Source organism: Eptatretus burgeri, chromosome 5 (assembly GCF_056783735.1).
Source record: "Eptatretus burgeri isolate ZD-2024b chromosome 5, Ebu_testis_v1, whole genome shotgun sequence".
NCBI lineage: Eukaryota > Metazoa > Chordata > Myxini > Myxiniformes > Myxinidae > Eptatretus > Eptatretus burgeri.
In genome coordinates, this window is record NC_140965.1 from 118,811,495 (window position 1) to 118,826,498 (window position 15,004).

A 15,004-nucleotide genomic window follows, 5' to 3' on the forward strand; every position below is an offset into this window, starting at 1 on the left:
ACTTACCCCTGTCCCCACCGGCACACCCATCCCTTAATCACTCCTTGCCACGATCCATTCTTTCTCTGACAAAGGGTTAAAATCCGAAATGTCAGCTTCTCCTTCCTTCCTTCCCACAGTGGTTAGCATACCTCGATCATCCATTAGTCTTCCTATCCACCGACACAGATCGACGCTAGACTTCACCAACAAGACTAGTTCTTCATTCTACAAAATGTTACATGGATACGTTTGAACAAAATCTGACCATGCACATCCGAGATATAGTTGCGGACACACACAGATGAAAATTGAGACCAAATCCATAAGCCCCTCATTTCAGACCAAGTCCAATGGGGGCTAATAAACTTGACTTGATCTTGGCCAAAGTGAGATCAGAGTAAAAAAAAAATTGCCATGGCCACTGCAATGCAAGGCATAGCAGCTACTCTGTTGGGAAATGGTCAAAGACTTCATTCACGTTTTAAAACTCCATGGGATATCAAGGAAGAATCAATGTACAACTTTACAAGAAGACTCGACTGGCAAACTGATGCAGTTTAAGCTCATCTTTTGGTCATTGATAAAAACTCCATGGGTCACCGTTACATCTGAATGTGTTGGTAGTTCCTTGAAGGACATGGAGAATGGAAAACCTTTCAGAAGTTTGACAGTGCTTCCAGCTGGTTACCAGAAGCAGATTCTGCCCGTGGTGCGACGTGGGAGTACAGATTGTGGAAGCAACTCTCAACAATCCATTTTGTGGGAACATATGGAACCTTTAGAGCTCATAGTTGATACGCGTATTGCCAATGCCGCTCAAGACTCAGAAGCTGCAGTTTTCAACAAATAACTGCAAGACATTGGCTTCGGAACTGCCCCCAATCGTCTCAACTCCTGCAGTACAAAGGAGTTACTTACGTTCTACCAGGATCATGAATGGCTAGCTACCAGAGCAATTGTCACAACACATTCTGCAGTTGAAGCTATCAATGCTCGTGCGATAGAAGGATTTCCTGGTGAAGGACTTGTCTCGAAGAACTCATACAGGATAATGTTGTTCTTTGTCAACACCATCAAATTCATCAACCCCCTGATTCCATCAGGATTTCCTCCACATGACCTGAAAGTAAAGGCGACCTCTTGAATAATGCTTCTGAGAAACTTTGGTGCAAGTTCTGGACATTGAAACAGGAGACGATATATCGTACTTGAAATGGGCAATCATTATTGAGGTTCGCCATGATTGCAACCGGATCTCGTGCATGAAAGACTTTATACCCAAGGTTCCAATGATAACCTGTACCCATTCACCATTGACAGGAATCAATTCCCAATGCGTCCAGCATTTGGAATGACAGCCGCCGCCGAGTCTCAATGTCAAACACTGAAGAAAATTGGAATTTAAATGCCAACACAAATGTTCTCATGGGCAGTATGATGTGGCAAGCTCTAAAGTTGGATCAGGAGTGCGATCAAGATCTCAACTCCAGAAAAAAAAAACAAAACAAAAAAAAAAAAATTGAAAACAAAACTGAATATTATTGTGATAATGTAGACTATCCAGAAATTCTGTAATTTAACCTTCCATCAAAATTAAATATATCATGTGCTTCATGTGAAAACTCAACTTTGGAATTATGTAGAATAAGGATAATCTGGGAAAACTGGGTCGAAGGGTCAGACAAAGCCTTCTGCAGGAACTAGAAAATATTCCATCCGTAAATCAGGCATTTGCTCATCTTCATAATCGAGTCGTTCACCGACGCAAATTAAAACATCTGTTGAAATGAGCAACAAGAACTGAGCTCGACAGAGTACACACCTCCACCAAGATGAACAGTTTACGTTTCGCATCCCATCGATTGGGTCGATCTACATCCGGACCTGAACCAAAATTTAATCAGCTTGTTCTTGTCACCTACCCAACTCAATCACCAAGTTTTGTCATAAAATGTGCACAACTCTTTGAAATACCGTCCGATGTATCGTTTTTGGATCAATCTCTCAATGGTGAAGAATCACTTTAAAAAATAATAATAATTATTAGAATTCTCATATTCGGATCTTCACCAAAATCTAATCGATTCGTTCCCGTCACACACTCAACCTGTCCACCAAGTTTCTTCCGAATCTAATTGAGATAACGCTCAGACAGACAGACGGGTGAAAACAACCTCCGTCCACCTTTGGCGGCGGAGGTAACTATGCAGAACACAATGCAAGTTGTATTCACAAACAAAACAAGCATCCAGTTATTTATTCCCTGAGCATTTAAATTTTGCTTCCTTTGTAAATAACTGTGAGAAGAGTGAAGTCGGGTTGTGCAAACCAGTCTCCACTCATGACATGCGGTGCTAGAACGTATTGCGTTTATTCAGTCACACACAAACAGCCACAAGTCGAAAACATTCATAATAAGCAGATGCACCGCACGAGTATACACAATACACATCCTCAAAAAGGAAGAATATGTGAACACATTGGCCATTGTGTGTGTGTGTGTGTGTGTGTGTGTGTGTGTGTGGGGGGGGGAGGGATGGGGGGGGAGGGAGGGGGGGATTGAGCCAGACTTAGATAAAACCACTCAAAAGCACTTCCTGGCAGGTTAATGAACAGAACGTGAGGCTCTTTTGGACCTTGCTCGGGGGGGTCAACAACAACAGATGCAGATCAGACAGCAACTGAAGACCTCATCAAGATGATGAATTTTCAGAGACCTCATCGTGATTTATAGTTTGAAACAAATAAATCATGTGCCAAGTGGACACCGACAGGTGAGACGAACTGGTAAAAATCTTGTCACTTTCCTCGTGGATCACTTCACATGATACCCTCCCCAAAAGGTCAGCCTGGCATGAAGATGTACAAATATGGGGTTATTGAAACAAACACCTGACACTTATTGCCTTCAAAGTCAACACATTGTGAAGGAACATGGAATAGCTGCTTCAGAACACTGAAATTGAATGTTCTTCGAATGAGGCGCACGACGTTATAACAACGACCATCCATCGTGGATTTTGTGGTTTGTGCCGAGGAATGATTCACAGGGTGTCAGAACAGGTGAATAAGGTCGATCAAAAATTCGCACCCAAACTTATGAGGAAATGGCCATCCATGTTCTGCAGCAAAAAGATGATATCTCTATAGCTGTCAACACTTCAGTCATCTTGCCTTTCATCGTGAACGATCAAAATGATCACAATGGGAAAATAAACAGCTCAAGTAGTAATCAAGGTCGTTCGCACATCATCCCATATCCATGCATGTGCAGTATCTCACTGCTAGTTGCATCATAGCGACTGTGCTGCTGACGCAGTGACCCCTGTAACTTAACAAAAGAATTAGTAATTTATTCAGAATACCAGCGACAACTCAACTACTCTTCACCAAGGACACCGTGGGGTGTTTAACGTTCGCCGACTATAGCTGGCAAATGGGATGCCCGGCTTAATGTCCCATCGAACGGATGGTGCACTTTAAAAAACAAAAATAAACACCGGGCCTGTGAATCGAGACCAAATCCATAAGCCCCTCGTTTCAGACCAAGTCCAACGGGGGCTAATAAACTTGACTTGATCTGAGCTAAAATGAGATCAGAGGAAAAAAAAAATTGCCATGGCCACTGCAATATAAGGCATCAGTCCAGCACAGCAGTTTATGGTTCAGTTGAGAATTAAACCCAGATTAAATGTCTCAAAGGCAAGTGCACCAGTTTTGTACCATCCTGTCAAACTATTCCAAGTGCTTAGGAGTTGGAACGATCGTGTATGGCTATCAATGGTGTATAAACATGATTTGGGTTGACATTCAAACAAGAACAGTGTGGTCTTCACAAATTCCAGCATGAGAACAACAGTTATTAGACCAAGAAGTAACCAACGCCAGTTAATTCATGTCGACTCGACGGAGCCAAAAGCTTGGATTCACTTTAACGGCCGTGGGTAAGGAATTAGAAAATTTCACATTGCGGCATTAGCTTGAATAAAATACAGGATTACGGAGATCAATGTCGTCCATGAGAGTAAAGGGGGGAGGGGGGGATCGGAGAGGGATTGGTTGTGTGAGCAAATTATAAATGATTTTCCAGATATCAGAAGAGAGGGGTGGGGGGGGGTGAAAGAGCATCGACTAAACGAGGCATAAAAATACAGAAATCGACTAATTGGCAAAACTGTCGTGTCATGTCACACTGCTTATGAAATTAGTTATGATCAAAATATTTTAAGAAATTTCATGACAGTTTCCAAAAATTTATTATTCGTAAGAGATAAATTACATTTTTACAGAATATCGTTCACTCTTCATTTCTGCAGAACAAAAACAAAAAGAGAGAATACAAAAAAGAAAAACCTGTAAATCCCAAGGATTGAGAGAGCGAGTTTAAAATCCCCCCGCCAAAAAAAAAACGGAACCAGCGACACCGACAAACAGGTAAAAGTGAAAACAAAAGGAATGCTTCCCAGTTCCGGTAAGGTAGACATGCATACATGATATAACATAACCTCTCATGCTTCTCACATTGCATTTAAACATTGCATTCAAAGATAATAAAGGCACAAAAAAAACTCCGCTTCACAACATCTCGTTCAAAAAATTCAGGCTGGGTTTTGGGGAAACCCTCAAGGACGAGCATAACAGGCATGAATCGAGTCCACAGAGTAATCCACCCGAGTAGCACCTTTCCAAAGAAAATAACTTTCCTCTCAACTGTACGAAGCTTGAACCCTTCAAAGTCCATGTCGAGATGAAGAGCGGCGATGGCCGTACCGATTGGACTCTCAATTGCCTTCTTTAATCTCCGGCGTCGGTAGGTGCAGTTGGAGCGGATCTCTCAGCCTTTTGAGGTCCACCTCGGCCTGCAAAAGAAAGCAAACGGTGAACCCGAATCACGTGCCGAAGGACTGAGGGTGGTGGGTGCAGGAGAGCAAGAAGTGATGAAATTCCGAGCCGCGAGGAGGCAGCACGAGCTCAGGAACGTGAACTCTCCAAGTCAGCAAAATGGTTGTCTTTAGGATTTAGCAACAACCGGTCAGGCTGCTCAACAGACAAAGCTCAGAACAATTTACCCAATCGGATGGAAGTGCTTTCAGTCACATTTCACCCACCCTCCCGTAAAACAGGAAGGACAGCTCAACAAACACACAAATGCAATTCACAAAGGTGTGATTCATGTTTTTTGAAAGAACATCCGTCTCATCACTTGCTGTATTAAAAGTTCGAAGTTTACATATCGTCAAAGTAAACTATCAGGTTGACACCCCTATTTGAAGGAGGAGATAAAAATTGACGATTAGTTTTACCAAATATTTTACCTTCTCATCCTATAATCGATCCTTTTGGAATACATGAGATTACTCCCGGGCAAAGGTATACTTCAATACAGGTACGTGTCCCACAAGGTCTCTCTGTTGAATTTTAAATAAAATGTACGAATCACTCCGAGAGCTTTCAATTTTCAATTACATTTTTCGAACAATAAAAACAAATTTTATTCTGAGTTTAACTTCAACATATTTCCTGAAAACAATGAATAAAACCACTCAAGATTGATGCCAGGAGTAAAACAATGTGGTCGACAATGAGCAAAGAGGTCCAGAGAACTTGTTTTTTTTTTAAGGAAAAATCCTTCATCTCCCTCCAACCCCCCACTTTTCTCAGGTTTTCCACCCTCTCCTGCCAGCCTTTTTCAGACGTACAGGTAGTGGACCAAAGAACACAAGGAGGAAACACCAATGTAAAGTCACTTAATAGGGCGTTGGGCCACCACGTGTGGCCTGTGTGCGCCGTGGCATAGAATCCACCAACATCTGGAATTTTGCAGGAGGGACGCGACACCATTCTTCCACGAGAAAGTCAATCAACTCGCACCTGTTTGATGCAAGTGAAAAACGCTGGCTCAGACATAAATCCAGAATATCCCATAAATGCTCGAATGGATTCAGGTCTGGTGACTGGGAAGGCCATGACACATGGATAACATCAGTGGCATGCTTATCAAACCATTGGGTGACCACACCTGCTCTGTGGATAGGGGCATTGTAATCCTAGAAGATGCCCCTCCAGGCAGGAAAGAAATGCTGCAAAATTGGGTGAAGATAATGACTCGACTCAGCACCATTAAGCAGCGATTCAGCTCATGGAAGGTAAATCCAACTGAGGGTAATCTCAGTTCCTTCCACAAAGATCGGAACAAGTGTGTGCCTTCCATTAGGAGAGCCAGGAAACGACATCTTTCTAATCTAAAGTCAACTTTGAAACCTGTCTCCCCCCTCCAAATTCTGGAAAGTGACAGGAGGGGAGGGGGCGTGAAAGCGAAGCGACGGGAGGGGGGCGGGCGTGAAAGCGAAGCGACGGGAGGGGGCGGGCGTGAAAGCGAAGCGACGGGAGGGGGCGGGCGTGAAAGCGAAGCGACGGGAGGGGGGCGGGCGTGAAAGCGAAGCGACGGGAGGGGCGGGCGTGAAAGCGAAGCGACGGGAGGGGGCGGGCGTGAAAGCGAAGCGACGGGAGGGGGCGGGCGTGAAAGCGAAGCAACGGGAGGGGGCGGGCGTGAAAGCGAAGCGACGGGAGGGGGGCGGGCGTGAAAGCGAAGCGATGGGAGGGGGCGGGCGTGAAAGCGAAGCGACGGGAGGGGGGCGGGCGTGAAAGCGAAGTGACGGGAGGGGGGCGGGCGTGAAAGCGAAGCGACGGGAGGGGGGCGTGAAAGAGACGGGAGGGGTGGGTACTGACGTGCAGGGTTTTAATAACGTAATTCCGTACTCATCACACAACGATTTTCTTTTTCACGATTTGAAGTGCAAAAAGACAAACTTCACGAGTGGGGAAGTTGGAAGGAAGTCAGGGCATGAAGAAAGTCAGTGCCGTACCAACGTGATGGAATATGGAGCATGGGTTTTCTCACTGGTCAGAATTTAGGCAGAAAATGAAAGACGAGGAAGCGGTATGAGAGATGAGCATTTGGCAATGAGAGTGGGAAGATTAAACATTATTAAATTTATCATTTAAAGGATTTCTTTCGAATGAGAGGGAGGATGAAGAGATATATAGCTTAGGACTGAAGGTATGAAACCAGAATGAGTGGAAAATAGGAAAGATTTTCATTATTTCTGTTTCATTTTGAGTCGGAAAAAAGAATGAGGGAAAGGTTTTGAGGGAGAGTGAAAAGAAATACATGTCCTAATGAAAAGGAGATGAGGAAAGAGAAAAGTTTGGCAAGGCGTGAATGAATGAGAAAGGGGGCATGTTGAACACGTGGAAGGCATAAACAGCTGCACAAGGTGAAATAACCAAACAGGCACGCAAAACATGGCGATGAGCACAGGATAATGCTGGAATGACATTCTGTGGAGCGCATACCTCCGCCAGACTGAGCAGAAAGGGCAACCAAGCCTGGAAACCAGAAATATTAGCCCCAAAATGCTTTGAAAAGAAAAATTTTATTTGAGCAAATGGACATTTGAAAATAGAAAAACAAATTTATTGGTGCCTTCCTACTAAAACTACTAAAACCTGATGACTCGAAACGACTAAAATAACAGTAATGTTGAACGACCAGTCTCAATACATTATATCCGCCTGCGGCAGGATTGGTGCACTCGAAAAAACACGAACAGTGATGAGGTCCTTTTGCACATTTTTGACAGTTATATTTGTTAGGGTTGTACCATTGGATAAGGAAAATGGTGAGGAGTGAAGAGGGTTGGGGACTTGAGGAATTGCATTTCTTCCATTTTACCAAACAGTGCTCACCTGAGCTATTTCATCCTTCAGCCGATTGTAAGTACCAACATCAAACCTCCTCTTCTGGGCATGACGGTGAAAAAACCTCAGATACTGACGGTCACGAGCATCTGGGTAGAGGTATTCCTGAAAACAAATACAAACACCACCTTTTCTGCTCCAACATTTTCTTTTGCAAGTACAGTTCGTCGATTTAAATGATAGTTATATGGTATTGGAGGTCGATAAAAGTGTCATTCGATGCTGTGAATAACAATACAAGGCCTCATTTCCATAACACTGTATCAATAAACTCATGATTAACCACCAACCTCTGAGAACTGAAATTGTCCTGTATTGAACTTTACAACATGACACCATGCAATGTTAACTGTGCCATGAGAATTATAAAAACTCACAGGGGGAACCTGGTGTTGCCATTGCTGTTCTAATCCTGTTGGTATTTTGAAGAAATCAAATGTTTTTGGGGGTTTTTTTCTATTGGGGGGGGGAGGGCTTCTCGACACCCACAAAGGAATGGGGTCGGGGATCATTTAATACAGCTACAAAGGCTTAGGCACTATACAGAGATTTAAAAAATGAAATAAGAAAGTCCAAAAAAAAAAAAAATTTTTTTTCCGATATTGATACATGAGTATGCCTGGTGTTTGCCTAATGGTTTGGGTGGTGGGCTTGGGATCCAAGGGTCCTGAGTTCAAATCCCGCTCAGGTGTTGAATTAATACCAGGTGGGGTTAACTCGACCTGTCATTCTTCCGAGGTCGGCAAAATGAGTGCCAGCTTGCTGGTATACTGTCGGAGTGGTGACCCGTCCAGGATTCTGCCCAATAGCCAAGGAGACTACTTAAGCAGCAACAACGCTCTGCACATCGTATGGTCCCATTGGATGGATAGATACATCAGTGGGCTCATACCGTTATATCGATAGTTTTTTTTGTTTGTTTTTAAACGCAGGTTCCAAACCATAATGTATTCGTATATGATGTACACATTGACACAAGGTAATTCACGGCAAACATAATGTACTCGATGTTCACAAATTATGGCAAATTTTTTCGTACGATGGAGAATTTGGTTGATGGAGAGTGAAAAAGGCATCAGTTTTGTCCTTCGCTCACTTTATTCTTGTTGGTTAATTTCTAAAAACAATCGTCAATGACCACTAATCATAGGTACAGATGAGTGCTCAGCGAGCGAGCTCAATAAATGTTGCCATCGCACGATAGCACTTTTGCAATAGCACAGGACCAGCCTGTGAGGTCACTATAAAGCAGTGATGTAGGACTCGGGTCCGGAATCAGACTCAAGTCCATTTTTGGGGAACTCAGACTTGGCCCAATTCCGGCAAAATTTAGTGTGCATTAAAAATAAAGAGTAAAAAGGTTGTTTGGCCCATCATTTCCATATCGTACTCCAACTTTTAAACACGATACATCAGACTAAGTAAGCAAAAGAGATGTGCAAATATATTATAAATACATTTTCTAAACAAGAAGGGTACTCAGTAGAGCACATTCCTCTGCCACACGACGACTGACCCATGAGAACATATCGTGCCCAATACATTTTTGAAATATCATGCTATACAGTACGATATCGTTTTTGGCCCGATCTCTCGATGGTGAAGAATCACTTTATAAATGAAATAACTCGCATATCCGGATCCAGATTCAGATCTTAACCAAAATTGAATCAATTTGTCCTTGTACACACACCCAACCTGTCCACAACTTTTTGAGATATCATGCTGTATATCAGTTTAGCCCCATCTCTCAATGGTGAAGAATTACTTTAAAAATTACAGTATTCAAACCAAGATCTGGATCTTCACCAAAATCAAATCAATTTGTCCTTGCGCACACACAACCTATCCATCCATATATTTGTGAGATATCCTGCACACAAACAAACATAGACAGACAGACAGAGAGGGGTGAAAACAACCTCCTTCACCTTTGGTGGCAGAGGTATTAACAAGGGATGCCATTTATAGTATCAGGAAGAAAAGTTCCACGGATGTCAGGTCAAAGAGCCCATGCGATCATACAAAGTGAGTAGAGTAGTTTTGCGAGGGGTTACATGGCGAACATTCAAACAGAAAAAAAGTGTGACAGGTGTGTGTATTGAATTTTTATTCCACAGTTTCAAATTCTAAATTTTATGCATAATTTTTTTTTTATTCCAAGTTAGATTTCAGGTTTGTTTTGCAGGGCCAAAGTGTTTGGGTTAGGAATTCGAGTGTAGACCCAATAAACATTAATTTTATAAATCAGGGTTCGGATTAGGCTTGGAGTTCATTCAGAGTTCTGGTTTATCAAAATTTTCATCGTTTTAAAATTAAATAATTTAAATTCAATTGCATTAATGGAAACTTATGAGAGCACAAATAAGAAACAAAATTCACGATTTACGGATTAAATAGGCTACCAAATTTTATAAATACGGTCAGAATCGGTTTCCTCGACAGAAAGTAACCCAAAAATGTATGTTTTAATATTAATTTAATTTCAGATCATCACTGTTTGGGTGGGTAAATTTTAGGGTTAGGGTTACGTAATTCAAGTGCGATTTTAAAAACAAATCACATCACAGTGTGAAGGAGATTTTTTTTACGAGAACAGAAAGTGGTCAGATGTTCCTGCATGACAAAAAAATAAAAAATAGTGAATTACAGCATTAATAATGAGCAAAATTGAAGATTTGAAACACAATTTACAGATTAAATAAGCTACCGAATTTGTCTAAACATGGTCAGAATCAGTTTCCTCTTGACAGAAAGCAACCCAAAATGTCTTTTTAAATAAAAATTAATCTTTAAAAACAATATTTTTTCAAATTTGCTGCTGGCATTCTGGAGTTGTTAATCTTTGGACGAAGTTTACTGCATTGTTTTTTTTTATGACATAATACTTTGAAGTCAAACACCTTATTTAAACTCACAGAGATGAAAGTTAACATGGAAGATCGCATTCATCTCCTCTTGCCGAAAATATAATTTATCTATTCAATGTTTGATCCCAGGATGTTTTTTTATTTTATTTTTTTTTAAAGCGGTGAGTAATATTAGACAACTTGCTTAAATGTTTTCAGTTTTTTTTTCAGCCCTTGAAAGCACTGAAATGTCTTATTATTAGCTGTTACAGTTAATATACAAGTTTCCCATCTCTTCTATTCCCAAAAATATAACGTTTGGTGACCATGCAGCACTTAAAATTGTCATTTTTTTTTCAATAAAAAAAATACAACTCAATTTCTCTTTTATTCCTCATTCAATTTCCATGTTTAATTAAACATGTAGATTCTAGACATGCAGTCGACATGTGTGTTTAATTTATACATGTCAAAATTGTCTGTCGCCGAACGCTTATGTTTAATTAAATTAATTGATAAAATAAAAAGACCAAACAAGGGTTATTCTAAACACCAATGGGAATACTATATCAAGGCTTCAGGAATGAAACTCCTAACCTTTTAAAAATTTTATTTTTTATTAATGTTGGTTTTTCTTTTCAGCAAACTACAGCATCAATGAGCATACAATGAGCAAACCACAGCAAGAGGGCCATAATATGGAATAAAATATTGATGCAAGTAACAACACCATCAGTTTTGATATTTTATAGTCTTAATTTACATAAAACATAAGTACAAATAAATTCACTCGTCTTTTCCACGTTACAATACACTTTCAGCACAGGACTCTGACTCGGAATGTCAAGGACTCCGACTCGGACTTCTTGGATTTGGACCAGGTGGACTCGACTACAACACTGCTATAAAGCACGTGCTTTGTTTGGCAGAGCCGTTGATAAACGAGTGTTAAACAGAGTGAAATAATAATTAGCCAATACTTTGCAGTCCCTTCTTGTTTTTTGTTCCACTCATTCCTTTGGTTAGGAGATTGCAACTATGTGCATTACACCATTGCATAAGAGGGGGATAAAACACATGGGCAACATCAATCACACTGAGAACTTATCCAAAGCGGAAAAACAAAACTCATTTTCTCATGATGTTGCAGTACCTATTGCATTCACTCGATTCAATAATGGAGTCAGACAAATATTTTATCAAGGTCAGTATATAAGCCTAATTTATTGACAATAATACATAATATTATGAACAAGCTTGTATAAATAGTTCTGAATTTAGTTCATGATGAGATTATTTTTTTTTAATTATGAGCTCCCTCGCTTCAAGTGATAGATCGGATTTACTTTGAATATAAGCTAAGAACACAGATTACCATTGGTAATTGCTCACACTACAAGCATGGATACGGTGTACATTTTTCCAATTATGATGGCAGCGAGTGCAGGATGCATTCAACGCAAGGCACTAAGGCAGGAATCACCGTTACTGTCGTCCCGTACACTGATTTTGGTGTTTGGTATGGGATGGGATCGTTGGAAAATTTGAAATTGTCTTTTGCAGCTTCTTTTACGAGTGAAGAAGTTGGAGTCACCTTTTTTCTAATATTGAATTGATATCATGCATTTAAGGATTGCAAACACCTTTGTTCAATTTTTGGTGATATACCGATTTATTTAATTTCTCATCCCAAACTTTTTGGTACACCGGGATATTCAAATTTCCAATACCGGTATATCGATATGAAGAATTATACCGGTATTTCAATAAAATCGCTGGAGTCAACACACAACACACCTCACATAGTCGCAGAGCACGGGAATGCAGCACTTGCATTGTGTGTCGACACACTACATCAATTCTGCGTTGTAACATTTCAAAGCTAAATAAGCATGATACTCTGGATGGGTTGCATTTACCTTCCTAAATGCAGTCAGGGCAGAAAATTAAGTACCACCACAAGAGAGCTCCTCTTTTTGAAAGGCAACAGATGTTCCTCACTGTCCAAAATAGAAGCCAACATGTTTGCCAGAAGCTTCGTCCCCTCTAATGCTGATGTGCAAGACCCGGTCTTAAAGTAAAAGGACAGGTTTTAGTTTTATCCCACTCGAACAGCCATCAAACTGCAACAAATGAACTGAGGCTAAGATGTGCCATCTTTGAACCATCTTGTTAATCCTGTTATAACACTTCAATAATAGTGGAATAGTTTCGGGATTTATACTTAGCACAAAATTATGCTTCTCGGAGCAGATTACTAATGTAAAGGGAAAACAGGGAAGATTGACAATGTGGAAGGATTTCCTGCATTATTTTATTATTTGGGTTTTGCAAATGTGAGATGGACACTCATTTTCAGAACACACAATTTGGCTCAGTAATCCAAGAAGACATCGTGGTAACTCTGACAGGTACAAGTCCATCCGCTTCAGTTTGAATTGGGAACAACAAATTGGAAAATTGTAACATCGTAACATCGCCCTTTTGGATGTTCACCATTTGAGAACTCTGCTCATAGTGTTGAGATTGCAGGTTCAAATCCCATACGCAATGTTTATTTGTCCATAATCTACCTGGAGCTTTTGTAAAGGTATGCCGAGGTCTCATGTCCTTGCCTGGAATGTAATAAGTATACAAGCTCTACCATGAGCCTTATATCATCACTAATCATTGTGGTTTGCCATCCACTAAATGGCAACAAGTAAAAAAATGTACTCCAATCAACAAAGTAAATACAATGTAATCATGGAGTCTCATTATACGTGAAAAGCATAATAGAGTGAAACAAGCCAAAAAAAAGGTAAATAACGACATCCACGAGAGTTCAGGCCTGATTTACAAGTGTTGTATGCAACTGATCTCAAATTCACCATCAATTACAATAACAAAAGCAGTGAATATAACGGTTTGATATTCACCCAGTAAGAAACAAAAACATGATGCAACGCCATTTGAGAATGATCAACAAGTTATCCAATTAAACTAACCAGAATATTATCACAGTTAAAAATAAAAGAGGTAACATGTTATTAAAGTGTAACAAAGCAGGATCACCGATGGACAACCCAAGCGTACCTGCTGGGTAAGGATGAAGTAGGCATACATGGCAATGGCGCTGCCGTACGTCACAAAGTACGTCACAGGCTCCATGATGTCCCATGAGTATTCCCACCAGGTGAGCCTTGCTAGGACCCCAAACTGAGTGGCCATGTACGCGAGGCCTCCCCAGAGCACAAAGCGCGTTCTCTTTTGTGCCTTTTGCACAAGGTCTTGTTTAATCTGCGTACACAAGAAATGACCACTGTGAACTGAGAAAACCATCATTTACCAATGGATTCTTTAAACGCATGTATCATTGCTTGTACATCCAACTCAGTTTGTACCAAAACAGACAATCAAGTTAAACGATTACAGGGCTATTTACAGATGTCCGACACAATTATGGGATTTGTATTAAAACTGCATACCTTCTCTTACCCTCATCTTCGATAATGTCATTTTCCCCTTTTGTATCCAACACCAGCTGACCCTCCAAACTTTTGAGAAGAGCAGGCATTGGAAAACAATGTTGAAGAACGTAGTCATGAGTGTTGTGTTTTGTTTTTTTGTGTGCGATCCAAATGCTGGTAAATCGGAAAGACTTTCAAATTTCCTCAGCATGCCTCGTATCACCTCTAAAAGCCTAAGGGTTCATGAGTTGAACGTGCGAAACGATTACTGCACAAGGTAATTATGTATATCACATGGAAACTTGCAATCGGGTGTTCTGCACATCCCCCGTGCCATAAAAGCCCTTTGAATGAACACTGGAACTGTCCAACAATCACATTATCAATTTGAAGAAATTTTCCAGACTCGTTGGTGTTATGGTCAAAACATCTGTTCCAAGTCGGGGAGTTTGGCAGTTCAAACTCGCCGGCGAGTCATACCAAAGACTTTTTAAATGGTATGTGCTACTTCCTTTCAACTAGATAAGTTAAAAACATGATTAAAATTCCCTTATGACATGAGGAATCCAAAATCCATGATGTCTTAAATTTCCAGATATGAGGAATCTGATGCCATCATTTTTTTTTTTTTTTATATTTACAAAAAAAACCCCCAAAACAACAATATATATATATATATATATATATATATATATATATATATATATATATATATATATATATATATATATATATATATATATATATATATATACATATATATATATATATATATATATATACATACATCCATACATATATATATATATATATACACACATCCATACATATTGTTGCGGTATTCGCGCCCGCCGGCGTGCGACGGCCACGTAACTCGAATCGCGGCACGTCGCCCACCGGACGGACAATCCAGTCGTGACCCTCTCGGACTAACGCCGGGAACCAGTCACGGGTGGACCTTTC

General features: G+C 40.5%; 1 protein-coding gene across 1 annotated transcript in view; it reads right to left on the reverse strand.

The window, feature by feature from the left end:
* Positions 1-2,329: 2,329 nt before the first annotated feature.
* MCU (mitochondrial calcium uniporter) overlaps positions 2,330-15,004 on the reverse strand; it is an 83,112-nt gene continuing 70,437 nt past the window's right edge. Inside the window, exons 6-8 of the mRNA XM_085883490.1 lie at positions 13,668-13,871; positions 7,732-7,848; positions 2,330-4,841 (exon numbers count right to left, since the gene is read on the reverse strand). Coding sequence (XP_085739616.1) covers positions 4,764-4,841; positions 7,732-7,848; positions 13,668-13,871 — 399 coding nt within the window. The 3' untranslated portion in view covers positions 2,330-4,763. The remainder of the gene's footprint in view (positions 4,842-7,731; positions 7,849-13,667; positions 13,872-15,004) is intronic.